The 17,616-nt window shown below is 45.4% G+C and overlaps 1 protein-coding gene across 4 annotated transcripts; it reads left to right on the top strand.

The window, feature by feature from the left end:
• The first annotated feature begins 393 nt into the window (after positions 1-393).
• On the top strand, positions 394-13,515 carry LRATD2 (LRAT domain containing 2). Of its 4 annotated transcripts, XM_058831326.1 has the most exons (3): positions 1,021-1,266; positions 1,437-2,315; positions 9,755-13,515. In XM_058831326.1, exons 2-3 carry the CDS (start codon positions 1,442-1,444, stop codon positions 9,760-9,762), a joined length of 882 nt encoding a protein of 293 aa, XP_058687309.1. In that variant the 5' UTR covers positions 1,021-1,266; positions 1,437-1,441; the 3' UTR covers positions 9,763-13,515. The 4 variants fall into 4 exon arrangements, with proteins under 4 accessions (XP_058687306.1, XP_058687308.1, XP_058687309.1 ...); XM_058831323.1 differs by lacking the exons at positions 1,021-1,266; positions 9,755-13,515 and adding an exon at positions 394-664 and having other exon boundaries at positions 1,437-7,435; XM_058831325.1 differs by lacking the exons at positions 1,021-1,266; positions 9,755-13,515 and adding an exon at positions 721-1,007 and having other exon boundaries at positions 1,437-7,435.
• Positions 13,516-17,616: the final 4,101 nt, after the last annotated feature.

The following is a 17,616-nucleotide window of genomic DNA, read 5'->3' as shown; positions in this document are numbered from 1 at the left end:
CACCTAGAACACTAACTAGGCATTAATGAAAAAGCAAAATACTGTTTTGTGTTCTCCAAAACACAGAAAGCAAAATATTCCCACCAGATCTCATAATGTCTTTCCAGGGGAGAAAGAATCATAATCTTCTATATTGAAAAAGAGACTGAGCTCTCGGAATCGGAAAGAAAATAAATTAATAAACCTAATTACACACTCCGCGCATGGAGCAATCGAAGGCGCTAAGTCAGCCCAGGAGAACCGGGCGCTTTGATTGTTCTCACTTTACAACTTCCCCGTCAGCGTGCGCGGCCCCAGGGAGGCAGCTCCAGGCGCTCCCGCGGGGGCTGCGCGGGGCGGGCGCTCCCCGGGGCAGCTCCGCGCCCCTGCGCGGGCACCGCGGCGCTCGCACGGCCACGCAGCGCGGCTCCGCTTCGCCTCCCGGCGCCGTCCCGGGCAAACTCCGGTCGCGGAGGCTCCCCCCGCAGACAGCGGCGGGCTGGGCTGCTGTGGCAGCGCTCCCTTAAAGGCGCCGCGCCTGTGCGAGTTGGGGCTGCACACGCACCCGCTGCCCGCGCAGAGCGGCGCAGCGGCCGCGCCGACAGCCCCGCGCCCGACCTCCGCCTGCCACCAGCCTCGGCGGGGAGCGAAGCGCCTGGCATGTAGGAGCGAAGAGAGGGAAAAGGTGCGGGGCGGAGGGAGGTGAGGGGGAGGAAGCCTGGGGGGGAAGGAAGGGAGGGAAAAAAAAAAAAAAAAAAAAAAAAAGAAAAGAAAAAGAGCTGCCTCTTTAAATGCTGGGGGCTGAGCGCTTGCCGGGGCGTCCGCGGCGGATCCAGCCTCCCTCCCTCCCCTCGGCCGTGCCTCTCCGGAGCTCATGCCGAGCCGCGGAGCCGGCGGCGCTCGGGCGCTGCCGCTGCGCGGGGAGCAGGAGCCGCGCCGGGCCGGGGCCATGATCCGGGCGCGCCGCCGCCCCGCCGCCCGCTCGCCCTGAGCCGCTCCCGGCGCCGCGCAGCCGCCGGCCCCGCGGGGTAAGTTCGCGGCCGCCCGGTGCCGGGGGAGGGCGGGGGAGGCGCACCTGGCCGGCGGCCCGGCGCGGCTCACCTGGGCGGCGGGGGGGTGCGCTCTCTGCCGGCCCCAGCTCGGACCTCCCCACCGCCCCAGGCGCTCGCAGCCCTTCTCTAACAGGTGGCTCGGTGCCTGCCCGCTCCCCGGAGGCTCCCGCTCCTCTCTCCTTCTCCTCGCCGCCGCCTAACAGGTGGTGGTGCCGGCGCGCCTTCCTCCGTACAGGTAGGGAAGTGTCGCGTCCCCCCTTCCCCCCGTCCCCGACGGGCTCCCGCAGCTCCGGGGCGCTGCTGGAGACTGCGCTGGGCGGGGAGAGCCGGGAGCCGAGTTATGCCCGCGCTGCTTCGCTGGGAGCCGCTCACCCTCATGGCCCCGCCGTGTGTCTGTCGTTGCAGCGGGCATGGGGAACCAGGTGGAGAAGCTGACCCATCTCAACTACAAGGAAGTTCCCACGGCCGACCCGACAGGTATGGACAGAGATGAAGGGCCCAGGATCGGGGTCTCCTACATCTTTTCGAATGACGATGATGAGCTGGAGCAGCAGCAGGATTCCGTGCATGACCTGGGGGGTGAGAACCCTGCCCTGCAGCCCTACGATCCCCAGCTGCACGAGGTGGAGTGCTCAGTCTATTACCGGGATGAGTGTATTTACCAGAAGAGCTTCTCAGAGGAGGACACGCAGCTAGAGGAGGGTGATGAAGGAGGTGGGGGGCATCTGAGCACCTACACCCCGGAGAACCTGTTGAATAGGTGTAAGCCAGGTGACCTGGTGGAGTTTGTGTGCCAAGCCCAGTACCCGCACTGGGTGGTTTATGTCGGGGATTTTCAAGTTGTGCACCTGCATCGGCTGGAGGTGGTGAACAGCTTCCTCACCGATGCCAGCCAGGGCAGACGGGGCCGCATTGCCAACCAGCTGTACCGCTACAAACCCCTCAGCCCGGCCGCGGTGGTGCGCAATGCCCTGGAGCAGGTGGGTTGCAAGGATCGGGACTTGAGCTGGAGAAACTCTGAGTGTTTTGCTGCCTGGTGCCGATACGGCAAGCGAGAGTTTAAAATCGGCGGGGAGCTGCGCATAGGCAAGCAGCCCTACCGATTGCAGATCCGGCTGGGTGACAAGCGCAGCCACACGCTGGAGTTTCAGAGCCTGGAGGATCTGATCATGGAGAAGAGGAGAAATGACCAGATTGGTAGGGCTGCTGTGATCCAGGAGCTCTCCAGCCACCTGCAGGCTGCAGAGGAGGACGAAGAGGAGGAGGAAGACCATCATCATCCAGGTTCTCAGACTGCTGTGGAGTAGCAGCCTCAGCACCACCATTCTGCTTAGCCTGGGTGATGGGGATTAAAACTGAAGGCTGCGAAATTGAGCTGTTATAAGCCCTTTGGGCTGCTTCGGTGCAGCTTCATTCCAATCACATGTGAAAGGAAGGGGGAAAGCTGATTAAGTGTCTGTGCTTTAGTGCTTAACTCCTTCAGTGCTTGATGATAAAACCCCTGACTTATTTGTAGAGAATAAAACTCAGGGCAATTCTACCCCTCTCCTCTCTCACTTCTTCCCCTTCTTTTCTCTGCCGTGTTCGCACATAGCCTTTTCCTCAACCATCTGCCAGTAGGCCTGACCCTACAAGATGCTAAATGCCTTTGACGTCTACTTATCATTACAAGTTAATAGTATTTAATATCATTAGGAAGTAGCCAACAACTTCCAGGACATGACCATGTAGCTCTGAGCATGAGGATGTTGTTTTCCCTTCTCTGCTACTGTCTCTCTTCAGCTGTGGCTTCTGTTGGTATTGCAAGGAGCTGCTTCTCGCCTGGTTCGAGGCTTCGTGGGTTCGGTAACCAGTTCCCCAGAAGGTGTAAGGCAGAAATCTCCACTGATTTTAATGAAATGGGTTTGATGTGCCTGGTGCCTTCTTAATTGCTACTTTGTTGCAGGTGAGCTAGGGGACCTTCTCCTTTGCCATCAGCGTGTGGCTTTGGGGATAGAAGATGTATTTATTGCTGGCAAGTCACAGGGAAGGAAGTTTGCCACCCCAGTTACACTCTGCACACCGGTGTGTGTTAGGACTCCTACAGGCAGATGTGAGCTGAGCTGTGGTCAGGGCTCGTTACAGGCTGCCTTGACTTCTAATGCAAATGGCAGAGCTCCTGATTCTGCCTGTGATACACACAGAGGCAGTAGAAGCAGGTTGCTTATGTGTAAGAGTATGTCTTGAGTAAGCTGTCCCCAAAGAGGTGACCTCTTGGCTGGGCGCTTCTGGCTGTGAGCGTGCCACAGGTTCTGCACCTCAGTGAACACGGCTGTGATGGAAGGTGATGGAAGGGAGCACAGGCTGGGAGACATTACAGGGAGGGGGGTTTGGGTGTTCCAAAGCAGTTTCCTCTTCATTAGGGATCTCACGTTTCCTGGTTTTTTTGCTAATTTCTCTGGTATGCAGCTGAGCTATAGCATTAGAAGAGAGGACATGCCTCCAAAGTTGTGCAAGTCCCTCAGGAAGGGGGAGTGCAGTGCTGCTTGCCCTGAATATTCCCTGAACTTTTATTCAGCTGTGAACTGATCTCCCCCACAGGCAGCACTGTCAGATCTTTGTCCTAGGATCTGGGGTGTGTAAACAAGTACTGAATTTGGGGGCAATTTCTAATTCAAAATTCCTTCCCCTTAAAACCCAATATGATCATGTGAGCTTGAAGATAAGCTTCAGTACACTTAAATAATGGAGACTAACAGTGTGATGTAAACTTGAAGCAAAACTAATATGGTCTTCCCTGAAGTTGTTTACAGTTATACCACAAATAGCAAAGTACTCCATGTCCTTTCCGCCCCTGTGACAGGAGCAAAGTTTGTTGTTTAAGAATAGGTAGATACAAGCTTTTGATTAGTTTATATGAAGCAACTTTGCCAATTTGAGCCAAGTGGATTGCGGTGTCATGTTTTCTGCCCAAAATATACAAGCTAGGATTTGGCCCATGAAACACCCAAATCCAGGGGAGAGTTTAACACCAAGCTCCATTAGAGTGCTATAGCTCGGGTGCCTACACTCAGTGTTGTTTTTTTCACCAATATGCAATTGAGTTATACTCAGGTTACTGTGGTTGTTGAGCAGATGTCTAACCTTGTTTTGAAAGTAGATCTACCCATATCTAACTGTGATAGGGTTAATATGTGGATGTCTGCACACAGGTTTTATACAACTACTAGTAACTACTAAAAGCTGAAATGTTCACTAAGACGGTCTGAAAAAGAGTGAAGCAGAGTCTCTCTGTTGTACTTCTGACTTGTATGAGACAACAGATTATCTAGACCATGAGCAAATGTCTAGCTGTGGTTTCTTTCATACTGAAACCTTGTACATAACAAAGTTTATTTCACTGTGTAATATAGCTATGTAAAATAATATTTTCCTAGAGATATTTTTGGAAGTTTAAAAAAACCCTTCATAACCTTGCATTTGAAAGTAAATTGTTAATGCACGTTATTTTCCAGTCCTCTGAATGGGTTTATTTTTCATTCATGATCTAAAGTATATTCTAGGTCATAAAGTATAGAAACTCCTATAAATGTCAAATACTATGTATCTACAGGGTACTAAACAGTAAACTAGTTGTGAAAATATTTTTCCCTTGTGTCTGAAACATCAGAACTAGGACACTTAGCCATTTCTCTCCTTCTGAGATATCCTGAATAGTCTGGCTTTGTTTTCTATTCTTTTTTTCTTTTGTTTTAATTAAAAAAAGGACCAAATCTGCTTGGGAATGGAGAGCAAAGCTTCTTTGACCAACTGAAATCTTGTCTTGTGCTAGTCTTGGTGCTTCTCTGTACCGGTCATGCCTTTTGGGATAAATTCCCCCACAGGCACAAGGCCTTAGCAAAGAATTCCAGAGCTTGCAGTGCTTTGCTAGGACAGAGAGTGAAGGGGGAGCTTGCCTCAGAGCAGAGTTTGGCATGCATTCTGCTGTGTTATAAAACCTCTGTGCTCCTCTGACACCTGGGATACAGGTGTTTGATATTTGGAATCTTAAAATTTCCCTGCAAGCTATGTTTGGGAATTTATTGTCCCCTGATATTCCATTATGTGTAAAAGTAGAAAGTAGGTGGAAAGCTTTGCATCTTTTTAATTTTGTCTGAAAGAGGGCTACCTCCATACAGGGATTTCTTATTCCAACAGATAAAGATGCAACTGTTGAATCTTTAACAGGCAGGTCCTTTTCCTCTACCTGTTGATTAGGCAATGTTATTTAATAGGTGCTACTAAACACCACTGCACACATTTCTAAGCAGTCTGGTTTTAAAGCCATGGACCTGTAATGACCTGGATGTGAGAACAGAAATTGCTCATTCATTGAGAAGCACATCTCAACTGTTTGATTTCTTGTCTTTGCTGTATTTTGTTCAGTTACTGTCTGCAGAGTAAGCTGGGGTTTCTGGAGCTTGATTTAAAAAAAAAAAGTCTCCCAGGAAAACTGACACATGTGTATGTGTCTACTTCAGGACTTTTACATAGATCACAAAAGAGAGGGGGAAGGAATAGATAAAGTGCTCTTCTCTGCATCTGCTTTAGTGTAGAGAAATGCAGGTGTGATCCTTCAGCAGAGCTTGTGCTTCAGCAAAGGTCTTAAGCCTATATTGAGTTTAAAGTTTTGAGTAGACCTTACCTACCTGAGGCCACTTGAGAATCAGTAAGCCTATTCTTGTGCTTGAAATTAAGTTTATATTTGCATTTCTTTATGAATGAGGGTCTGGAATTTCAATGTGATGTCTCTGGTGGGAGCGTGGAGGATCTGAGGTTGCATAATCAACAGGGGAGAACAAGTAGTGCAGTGAAAACTGTTTCTCAAAGGGCCTCTTGTCCAAACAGAGCTCGTGGAACCCAGCCCAAACTTTGGCCTCAGTTTCCCCTGGAAATCCCAGAGCTGCACTGATTTGGTGAGAGGTGTGTTACACAGCAGTTGTAAGCTAAGCTGGTGATCTGCTGCAGACTTCTCTGGAATCTTTATCTTGTCATGCTTGAACTTTTTCTTGCATTTTTAACATTTAAAGTTAATATAATTTGTTTTAGAAGCCCTTTGATTGTGCAAACACTTAATCTATATGAATTTACTCATTTGGGCATATCTACTGCTGTGAATGTCAATATGCACATGTGAAGGCTGGCAAGGCTGAGCCCCAGATGTGTAAATGTAGCTCCAGCTAGGAAATGTAGATGAGCAGCCTTATTTCCCTGGAGTATTGGTGTGTTTGATGCAAATAATGCCTTGGAAAAGGCGTTGTAGTGAAACCTACAATTATCCGTTGATTGAGTAATTTTAAAAACATAATTTAGACATTCACCTTCCATGGCAGTGAACAAAGGCATAAACTGAAGACTATTTTGTTATCCCTGATTCCGTGTGAATGCAAGGTATTGATTACAGCAACTCTAGAACTCCTCTGGCCAATGTGGTAGGCAGCTGCAGAGTAGGCAGGGAAAATTCCCAAAAGCTACTTCAAAAACTGTATTTTCTTACTTGGAAAAATATGTTCTTCAGACTGAAGGACCATAGACTATGGAAGTAAACTTTAAATTGTTTTGTATAAGTGAAACCATAGGCAAACTCCTTTTGTTCATTTGATTTCACTATTCCACTCAGTACTATAATATGTGATATTGTAGGATTAATCTGTTTCAGATTTTGAATATAATGGTGTTTTTCTCTTCTCCTTTGGTTAAGTTTTACCAAAGGTCTGTCCTTGGGTATGTGAAGTGTGTTATCGAGTGGTTTCCCACCTGTGCTTTTCTGACAATTAACAGCACCAACCATAAAGCTAACAGCCATGTAGGAACAAATATTTTTTGAAAGCAAAATTTTAATTTTGTATAAGAGATCAGAGACTAGTAACTAAGTAGAGGTAGGAAATACATTGTTTCCAACAGCAGTTTCTATTTGTAAGAAATCTACTGTTAATTGAGTGTGCTTGACTACTCTTAAAAACTGGTGTGCAGTGGTAAGGCCAGGAGTATTGTATCATGGGCTTAGACTTTCAGATTAGGCTTTTTCTTTAACTGTGAATAGGAAGAAATCAGGGTGATTTTGAACACCAGTGGTTTAGATGGTTTAAATTCCTTTGCATTAATACTGGATTAGAAGCTTTCTTTAAATGCACACTTGAAATTCCTGACATTGTAACACTTCATGAAATCATCCACAATAAGAAGTGTAATCACAAATATGATTTTTTGTCCACCATGAGCATTTTCTGTAAGCTGTCTTTTGTCAGTAAATGTTGAATTGTTAGTGCTAATATCTTCTTTTCCTGAGAAAGAAGTACACATCATTGATTGTACCATTTCCTTCAAAATGAAGGGCATTGCATAGTAACTCAAAAGAAATAAAAGATTTATAGTATCTTTTACAACCTTCTTTTCTTTTCTTTGTTTTTTTGAATGGCATGTTTTTCTCCAGCTTTTTGGAAAAAGTTGTTATTTCTCATGATGGATGCATTAGACACAAAACAATCAATATTTTCACTGCCTTCACACATCAGATCAAAATCTAACCCTTTGGTTGTGTTCTTGCTAGAAAGAGAGAGGAAGAATAATCTCTATACAAGACCAGGCCATCAGATGCCTAATAGGTGTCAGCTGTATTAAATCCAATGAGGATCTGGCCCATAATTTAATTTTTAAGTGGAAAATTAATTCAGCAGCAGATCATATAGTATTAGCTGGCACTGGGGCTTGTCTTGTCTGCCAGCAACCGCTAAAGGAACAGATGTAGTGTCTGCTAGAGGGAGAAATGAGAGAACAGAACTCACAGGGAGTTTTTGGGGAAATCTGTACAACTGTTCAGTTTGTGTGGTTTGTCTTGTGGCAGCTCCATGGCTGGTGTGTGATTATTGTTCTACCCATACCAGGCTTAGGCCATTTCTTAATCAAGGTGCCCAGGGTTGTGTGTTATGGTGAAATATTACACCCATAGGGTAACCATTCTTAATTCATTAAAGCCTTCCACTGGATGCATATTCACAATGGCAAAAATGATAAATTATAATATATGAATGACAAATAATGAAAAACAACCAACAAACTGTACTTGTCCTCAAGATCCTGACCACAAGGAGCTATTTGGATCTCACACAAAAGGACTGAGTCAGCTCCAGCAAGATTTTGAGTGAAACCATCCTGAGGAAATCTAGCTGTAACAAGATGAGACTTCTGCTGAAAATATTGGTGGAGATTTAGCTTTTCTGTGGGTGGCAGCTGTCTGTGACAGCTGTCTTCTAGGTGTGAGAAAGTGAGACAAATTTTTATATCAGAGACAGCAGCTTTCAAGGCTCAAGGCTGCAGGTGTGAATCTACCATAACATTGAATTTGTAGCTCTGGTATGGACTTAGGTGACTTTGAACAAGATGTGTGAGGCACCCAGCTGTGCTCTATGTGACTACAAGAGTGCCTGAATTTTCAGGTGTCTGATACTAGATTCAAAAACATGAAGAACCAGAAATGTGATTTGGATGACTGGATCAATTTGTGAAAATCCCTGCTCAGTTATCACCTAGCACTGGAGGCCACTGAACTCTGAAGTTTCATAGTTTGACCTGGCTTTTTTTGTGCATGTGTGTTTATTTAGTCACCATAGTGTTTTCTTGAGGTTCTGGGCCTTTTTTCTTACCCTGAAGTTTCTCCAGGTACATAAACCAAAGCAGTCAGGGAGTTCTCACAGCTTGTGCCCATAGGGAGAGAGATCCTGCTTGCTGGGTCTCCTTCACTGTGGCTGCTTCCAGAATGTATGTGACATCAGATATTAAAAAAGAAACATCTTGAAAAGGACATTTGCATTGCCCTTTTATGTCAGAATGCATCTGAGCTAGAAATTGGGTAATATAAAATGCATGTAGAGGGACATGGATTGTGATGAGGTCTCTGCACTCCTGGCTGGTTGCTCTGGACCACTGGACTTACACAGAGAGCTTTCTCTTCAGTTCCCTCTTCAGTACACTGTGGATCACTTCCAGTACAACACTCATGAAAGTCCTCACCCCACAAAAATCTGGAAGTGATGGGAAGTTTTAATCCCCATCATCCCTAGGCAGAAGAGGAAATCAGTTTTCAGCCTTCATCTGTCCTGAAATTCTGCTCAGGTCTCTAGGATCTTGTATAAAATCCTACTGCCCACCACTAACACCTCCATTGTCACTGCAAAGGAAGATGCCCAAGTTTCAATTTGAGAGTGATTGCTTTGTGCTTTTTTCCAAAGAGCTCTACTTTGTGGCAGGAGGCAGTGCCTGTGGCCAAGGGCAAGGTGCCCAAGGGCTAGAGGGGAAAGGAAGGGGACAGGGAACAGCAGACTTGCATAATCATGGCAAATCCATAGCAGTGGAAGGGACCTCTGGAGATCCTCTAGTTCCTCTAGTCTACCCATTTGCTCAAGACACATGCAGGTTCCTCAGGGCTGAATCCAGTCCTACATTTCGTAACTCCAATTATGGAGATTGAGGCCTTCTCAAGGCAGACTTTCACCACTTATGTGGTGAAGGCTTTTTGTATTTGAGTTTTGTCAAGGACCCCTTGATCATCCATGACGCATTTACTTGGCTTCTTGCACACAGAATTCTCTGTTTTACAATCAATAAGGAGAGACTGCCTGTCCTCCTTCAGCTGGAGGGTCGGGCTCCCCTTGTATCCAGGACAGCATCCAGTCAGCCTCCTTTTCTTCATCTGTGTGTCTCCACAGCAAGCTGACCTCCTGCTGCAGCTCCTTCCCTTGGCCACAGAGGTGCTTCATCAGCACAGACCTGCAGAAGAGGAGCCCCAGGAGCACCTGCAGCCTGACATTTCACAGCTGGGTCCTCCCTGTGCCAAGGGCCCCAACCCTCCAGTTGCTCTCTCACTCTTACTGAGCAAGAGAAGATGGAAAAACTCGTGGGTTGTGATTAAGACAGGGACATCAGTGACCCATGACTGTCACAGGCAAACCAGACATATAATGGGGAAAATTACATATATTGTCAATTAAAATAGGTTTGAATGGTAAGAAATAAACAAGCCTTTCCTCCCTTTTCCCCATGACACTAAGGGGCATAGGGGTGGAGATGGTCTGTGGTGGGTTCCTCCAAGCCCCTCCTGGCCGCTCCTCCCTCATTCCCCTTCTCCCTGTCCTGGCACAGGCCCTTCCCTGGGCTACAGGAGTGTCTCTGCTCCAGCTGAGGTGCTGCCTGAGGTGGACCTTTGCTCTGGGCCTGCAGCCCCTCTTGACCTTCTCCTCCAGCCCTTTTTGGGGTCCCTCTGCAGGTGCTCCCTTCTTGGATGCCAGTGGCACATCACCACCATTGCTGAGCAATGAGTTCCTGGCCTCTTCTGGGCAAGTGACTGCCCCTGTCAGCCACAACACGCTGCTGGCTGTGTGCCAGCGCCAGACACCACATAGGTCTCTCCCAAAGACCAGATCCAAAGTCCAGTGGAAATGAAGAACTCCAAGCACCCTTTGGTCAGGAAGATCTGGCAGATCTTGTTGGAAGGGTCTGCAGCTTGCTAAAAACCTATGTCAAATGATCAGTGAGGCACATTTGTCTTACCCCAGGTCACTGAGAATTGTGGTCAGTCCCTGTGTCAAAACCAGAATATGTTCCTTTTATTTAATCAGTCAGCAGAAATGGACTGGGACTGTTAAGAATTGAGGACCATATAAATGTCGATGTTCTCTAAGTTTTCCTTTCTCCTGAGCTTCTTCCTTCCTGTCCTATTCAGAAGAATCATTCTGGGACAAGCCCTGCACTTTGTACAGTAGTTGAGATCTCAAGGTGTTTACAAAATATTAATTAACTCAATCACCAGAGGGCACAGGAAATGAAACGAGTATGTTCTGGACCATGAAATAGATGACACATCCATGAAAAAGGTTTAATTGAGCAAAACAGGTACACAAGTGTACCTGGCTCATCACAAAAATTGTACAGAGGAAGACAAGCCTCGAGAGAGAAAAGGATCGAGGCACCCTGACAGCACAGAAACACTGTGTGCAGTGCTTATGTAAATCCTGTCTGTGGAAAACAGGTCTCTGCACACAAATGATCCAGCTCCCAGCTGCAGCTGGCAGCACTCTCCTTTGCAAAGCTTTCATTAGAGCTGTTGCTCATGTCCAGTGGGGAAAAGATGCTCTGCTGGGAAGCTCAGCACTGCACACAGTGAGGAACATATTCCTGATGCCCACAGGTGTTACTCCCTTCATGCTGTTGTTTTGTCTTTGTGTTTTCCATGCTTTTGTTCCTCAGCTTGTCAAGAAAACACTGCACCCTTGAAGGGATGTGCAGAAGAGGGAAATATTCAGTTGTGGGGCAGACTGGTGTGCACACTTAGCCATGCTACTACCTGTCCCCTGGAGCTGGGTTCTGCAGCTCTCACTGCAAACTGAAGAAATGAGATACCCACACCCATGTTTACAGGTAAATGGGCAGCTCACTCAGCTGTGTTTTCCTGGAAAGAGATTTCAAACCTCTGCTCTGCCTAATCCAGAGCGTGGTCTTGGACATTAAACTTGAGCAAATGCTCTAACCAGTGCTTAGGGCCAGACACATTTGCACTCTCTGGTTCATATCAAAGCAGAATAGCACTACCAGCAGGAAACAAGAAACCTCGTGGAAGTCTTGAAGTTACAGTCTTCTCTGGAGAAGTGGGACACCAAGGCTTCAGTTCTTGCAGCAATTCAGGATGGCAGTGACAGGTCTCATCTCTTCCATGTGATAAACACAGCAGCACAGCACTAAGCAAGCAAAAGACAAAATCTCATGGTGGATTGTTCAATGTCAGACTCAAAGTGTCTGTAGTATCTGCTTGAGGTATATTTTCAGGAGGTGGAGGTGCCCACAGCTCCTGGGCATGCACACATGCTTGCAAGATGGTGTTTGGAGGTGTTGGGCCAGATCTTCTCAGCCCAGGAAGGCAAGGATTCCACCTTAATGTCAGTGGACAAAAATTTGTTGCTTTTACTACTATAATAACAAACTTCAGATATGATTGAAAGACACATCCAACTATCAAAAAATAGTTTCTCATTACCCCCAGGGATAAAATAATTTATTTTTTCCACACACAACTCTGCATTTGCCCACCTTAAATAGGCCCTAACACAGGTTTTATGGCTGTTTACAGCCCCTGCATGTCCAGATGTATCTCAGATCCCCAAGTCTAATGAGTTCCCATCACATGGATTAATTATACAACAAAGCACACAAAAGAAAGCTGTTAAATCATAAATTAAGTTATTAAAATATCACTTCAGAAATTCAATAGCAGCTTGTAGCCTGTGCAAAGTGTGTCTTCAGGGAAAAACACCATTTGCAGGTGAGGTGGCACTTGGAGCTTATCATATTCATGGGGAGGAGGTGCTGACCCCTGCAGAGAAGCTGCAATTATAATGAGTCTCTTATCCAGTTATCCCAGTACATTTATGATGGAAGCTGAGGTACTAAATAAGATGCTAGCAGGATATAAATAATGAGGTGGTACATGGCTGTGTGTTGGAACTGAGCCACTAAAGCAAGATAATGGCAAAGGCACAAGCTTAACTCACATTGTGTTATTCCTGTGGGAAATGGGGTGGGAGGATAAAGCCACATGGAAAGCTGATTCCTCAACTTGTAGTGAGTAACATAACTCCATAGCCCTGCTTGTCTTTGTTCAGAGCTGGAACAAGCAGAGTTGCATTATTGCAGAGGTCTAGCCCTAGGTGTGAGGCAGGATTCCAGCTGAATGTGCTCTCAAAGTCTAAACATACAAAGGCCATTTCTGGCTTCACATAACCAAACCCATGCTGAGAAAGGGAAGAAGCTGCTGAATGCCTAGGCCTAGATTCATCAAAGAATGAATTAATCAATGTCTCACTGAAAAGGATTTGAACTTATGCATGACTGCTGTGATAGTCTGAGACTATCAGAGTATACATTATTTTATGATGGCTTCTTGTTACTATGCAAAGCATAACTCATATTTCTAATTAAACATTTTAATGTAACACAGCATGTATGTGTCTCATGGTACAGCCTAGTAAAGACTCAAGTTGGGGTTTTAAAAAAAGAGCAGTGATTTTTAAAACCACCAGCACCAGCTTTTCAACACGATTGTGTTCTGCCCTTACCCTCTGCTGCAAGACCTGTGGCAAGAATTTCTAGCAGGAACATCAGTCAATTGTACAGCATTGTGTGTTGTGACGGGTTTGCTTAAATATCTTTCACTGAGATAAAGCAGTTTCAAAGAAAAATGGCACTATTGTGAATTTGCCTTATATTGTAACTCTATATGGCTAGATTTACAAATTGCTGAAATTCTTTACTGCTTTGATTAAAGGATGAAGAATTAAGTAAACTTCTCTGCTGATTTTAATGGAGAAAAATAGTTACTAGTAATCACATTCCTTTTTAAAGTACATTACGCTGTTAACTGGCCTGGCCTCCCACAAGCTAAATATATATCACATCAAAATGAAAAAACAAAGACTTTCCACTGAGACATGATCAAGCATGTATTGTGCATAGCTGATCACTGGTTAACTGCAGCAGAGAAAAGCGTTTTTTTGTTTTTTTTTCATAAATGAGATGGCATCTAATGCCTTATAACTGCTCTGTGCAATATTGCATGGCATTCCCCTTGTGAAAAATGAGTACATGACAGCACGGAGCTCCTTGCTAACTGAAAGGCTGAGGTTTTTTGAAGTCTCTAGTGAGCCTGTCAGCTCCTCCCTGGCCGTGGTAAAAAGGGACATCCCTTCACAGCCTGTGTTAGAAGCCAGATATTCCATGCAGTCACATTTGCAGACCATAGCTGTGACTGGCATAATGACTGCAACATACTTGCTGTCCCAGTTATCCCATAAGGTGCCATAATGAAGAGTGAAGAGCTGGAGCTGGGAGGCAGCGCTGGCCACCTTTTTTTAAGGATCTGCTTAGAAAGGGAAAATATTCTTTTAGTTTTCATTCAAAGTGCGCCTGGATACCAAATTAAAAGAAATCCTCTGTTCTCTGTTCAGTTGTGGCTTTTTCTGGAGTCATAGCTAATTGTTCTGACCAGCAGTTTTCCTCAGGGAATTGTTATTAGGTCTCTCTTACCCTCTTTTTTCAGTCACTTCCTCTCTACTAAGCTGATGGTTTCTCCAGCTTGAAAAGGTCTATCCACCCTCTTTGCTTCTGCTCTGCAGCTTCCACTTTTCTCAGGGCAGCAGCAGGGTTAACTCATCACTCAGAAGCTCTGACAGAGCTATTGGAACAGTAGCATTGTTGCAGAAATAAAGGCATTATAAAAAGAATCATTCTTCAAATAATACAAAGATTATCAGAATGTCTCACTCTATACACTTCTAACAATTTCTACATGTAGACTGAGAATGTTTCTTTGCTGTTCTCTAGGGTTTTTTCACCCCAGAATCTTGAATATGTAGCACACAGTGCCTCTTCTGAGTCAAGCTGGTCTTGCTATAAAGTTTATACTTTTCTCCCTGCCACCTTCTTGAACCACATCAAAATAGGATATTTCCTCTGTGATTGAAGTTTTTGAGGTATAGGAGACTGCAATTCCTTTAGGGAATGTACTTCCTTGCCTGACCCACTTAACCAGGAGCTCAGCTGATGGCAGACCCTGTAGGAGACATATAAATTCATAACTGATGAACAGTCTGTCAGTGCTGAGGATGCCCACAGCATTTGTCCCTTCACCCCATCTAGCTTGATAGACCTTGAATAATAAATGACATTGCAGCTGCCACAGGTGGTCCCATGATAAATATTTTTAGCCTGGTTTCTTAGGGGTGTGAGCCTAAGCAACTAATGAGCTGTGTGTGTGTTCTACCTGGGATACCAGCTCTCCTTCTGAGAGAGGGTTAGGTGAGGAATCCCCTCCCAGCACAGGCACCAGCATTGTTCACTGCTCAACTGAGCACTCTCAGCCTCACAGTCTTCCAGGCTCTCTGCACAGACACCATTCCCTGGGCGTGGGGATCTGTGCCAGCATCCCACCCCTGCACTCTTCCTGTGTGAAATACCCAACGCTCTTTAGCTGCTGCTTCACATTCCTGGCATAGACTGTGGTTAAGGTGACCATAAAAAACATGGTAAGAGTTCTTTTTTCTTTTCTCACAAGAAATTGTCACTGAGATTACAAATACCTTTTGAAGATACTTGCCTAAATTTGCCACACAGAAACAACAGATGATAACATTGCAAAGCAAATGTGTTGTCTGTGTCAAGATCTTCAAAGCACAGGATGTTCTTGGACTTTTGGACTGCTTTGCTCCAGAGACTGTAAAGACTTGAAAGAAGTTCTCTGGAAGATTTTGATGTCCTGATAAATAACTATTTATTGCTTACCAGTAGCTGAGGTATATCAATGTATTAAGCTTATGAACACTACTTTTCCCCTGGTAGAATGTAACTTTACATTCCACTAAGATTTTTCTAATACAAATCAAGAGACTCACTAAATTTGGTCATTTGTGTTGCAGGATAGCATTTTGTGAGCCTGATGTTAGTCAGGCAAATGATGCATCTGGTCTGACAGGGTTCCCTATCTATGAAAAATGACAGACTACTTTTAGAATTGATCCCATCACCCAAATGATAAACCTTTAAAGGCAGCCTGTCTTTAAAGGCTTCAATGAGAAACAACACCTAATTTGCTGAACCTCATCTTCCCACCCAAATAAAACCTATTGCTCACATGTGGTGATTCTTTTCTCAGGAGAAATTTTACATGATTCTAATAGGATGTCATTTAATTAAATAAAATCTACTTAGAAGCAAATATAAACTTACAAGCAAACTGCAGAAAGCAAAGACAACAGTAGGGGAAATGACAAATTTCATAAAAATAGTTTACCAGGGCTGGATCTTTCTCTCTCTGCCATGTTATGAGATCACAGACCTCCATATTCTCTTCTGAATCAGAGATTTAGACATACAAATGGCCTATGTGTCTTCTAGGTGATTTCTGTTTTCTATTACCACCATGCTTTCCCAAAACCAAAATGGACCAAATCTAGCTTGTCTGCTAATTAAGTGTAAAGTTGTCTGAATTTATTTATTATACAAATTTTACATATTCATTGAATGGAATATATTTTGCTTCCCCTTACTTCTAAGTTTACAAGATTTTGCCATATTTGTACTGTAATCTTTTCCACTCCTCTGCAGATGAGAAGGAAAGGCCCAGGCTATTGCATATAAAGAACATCAGTTTGTCAAGCATTTTGTGCATCCTCTGGGATTAGAGGAGCTATGAAATTGTATCATTATCATTGCCTGCTGCATTACTGAACCACCAAGCAGGGCCTGAGAGAATATGCATGCATGTTTGTGCAATGACATTTTTAAACCACCCTTTGCCTTTTCATTTCTTTACTTCCTGCATACTAATCCAGCCCCAAAGTATTCCAGTCTACTACCCAGAACCAGAATTTCCTTCTCCGTTTTAAACAAGGATTTTTTCAGGTATTTGAGCTATTTCAGCCAAGCCCATTATTTACAGATGGGAGAACTGTTGCTTTTTGCTTAGACACATTTACAGCTCCTGAAGAGAGAGGCAGACTTGCAGACTGCTGTGAAGTGATTTGGGTTTCAACCTTTGTCTCCACAGCAAGCCTTTGAAAAACAGGCCACTTGTAGACACAGAATGCGGCTCTGCAAACACTGAAACGTGCACATAAAGATAAACTGCACCAGCAGAGCCATGACAGAATAGAGGCCTTACTTAAAAATGTGCGCCTGGAAGCACTTAATTTTTGAAAAATTCAGGTTTTCCACTTTGTTACAGCAAAACATGTTTTAGAGATAAGCAAGCCCCGAGCTGACGGGAAACTCGTGAACCTGGGGAGGGAAATGCATTTGAAAGAACAATCTGACACTCTGCGGAAGTTCCTGCTTCTTTGCAAGCCTACACCCCAAAAAATGCTTCTGAATCGAGAGTCTGAAAATGAACAATTAAGTGACAGAACCTCGTCTCGGGGTTTGCTGTTGCTCCAGCTCTGCCTCACCTGGGGATTCTCTCCCCGTTGTTCCCTGGGGACTGCACAGAGAGCTGGCACTGGGGGAAAGCTGTCACTGCTGCCAGGGTGTTACTGTGCTGTTGGACACAGCCCTAAACAAACAGCGCTGTCAGACTCTTCAGTGCTGCACGGGAAGTCACCATGACGAAACCAGGCTGGGCTAGGCTGGGCTAGGCTGGGCTAGGCTGGGCTAGGCTGGGCTAGGCTGGGCTAGGCTGGGCTAGGCTGGGCTAGGCGGGATTAACTCTTCCCAAGGCACGGGATTTTCCTCTGCCCTGGCTTTCAAACCTGAGCAGAGGGCTCGGTCACACACTTCTCATTCTACCTTTCCGCTTCCATTAGCTGGGTAACCAGAGAGGCAAAGACTTCAGTGGGTTGACAATATGTGGTTGTGGAGGGTGTGAGAGGTTTCAAATCCCTCATGCACTTGTGCAAAAGTACGAAGGTTAAAGCAATGTGAACACTGCAAACTGAGCAAACTGGGGGAACACGGTCACAAGAGCCTGCCAGCTCTGCTGATGTCCTATATATTTCCTGCAGGCTAAAGTGGCAGGCTGGAATGTTTTGAA

Source organism: Poecile atricapillus, chromosome 2, assembly GCF_030490865.1.
Source record: "Poecile atricapillus isolate bPoeAtr1 chromosome 2, bPoeAtr1.hap1, whole genome shotgun sequence".
Lineage (NCBI taxonomy): Eukaryota > Metazoa > Chordata > Aves > Passeriformes > Paridae > Poecile > Poecile atricapillus.
The sequence above is the reverse complement of the archived record's forward strand: the minus strand, read 5'-3'. Positions and strand labels throughout refer to the sequence as shown.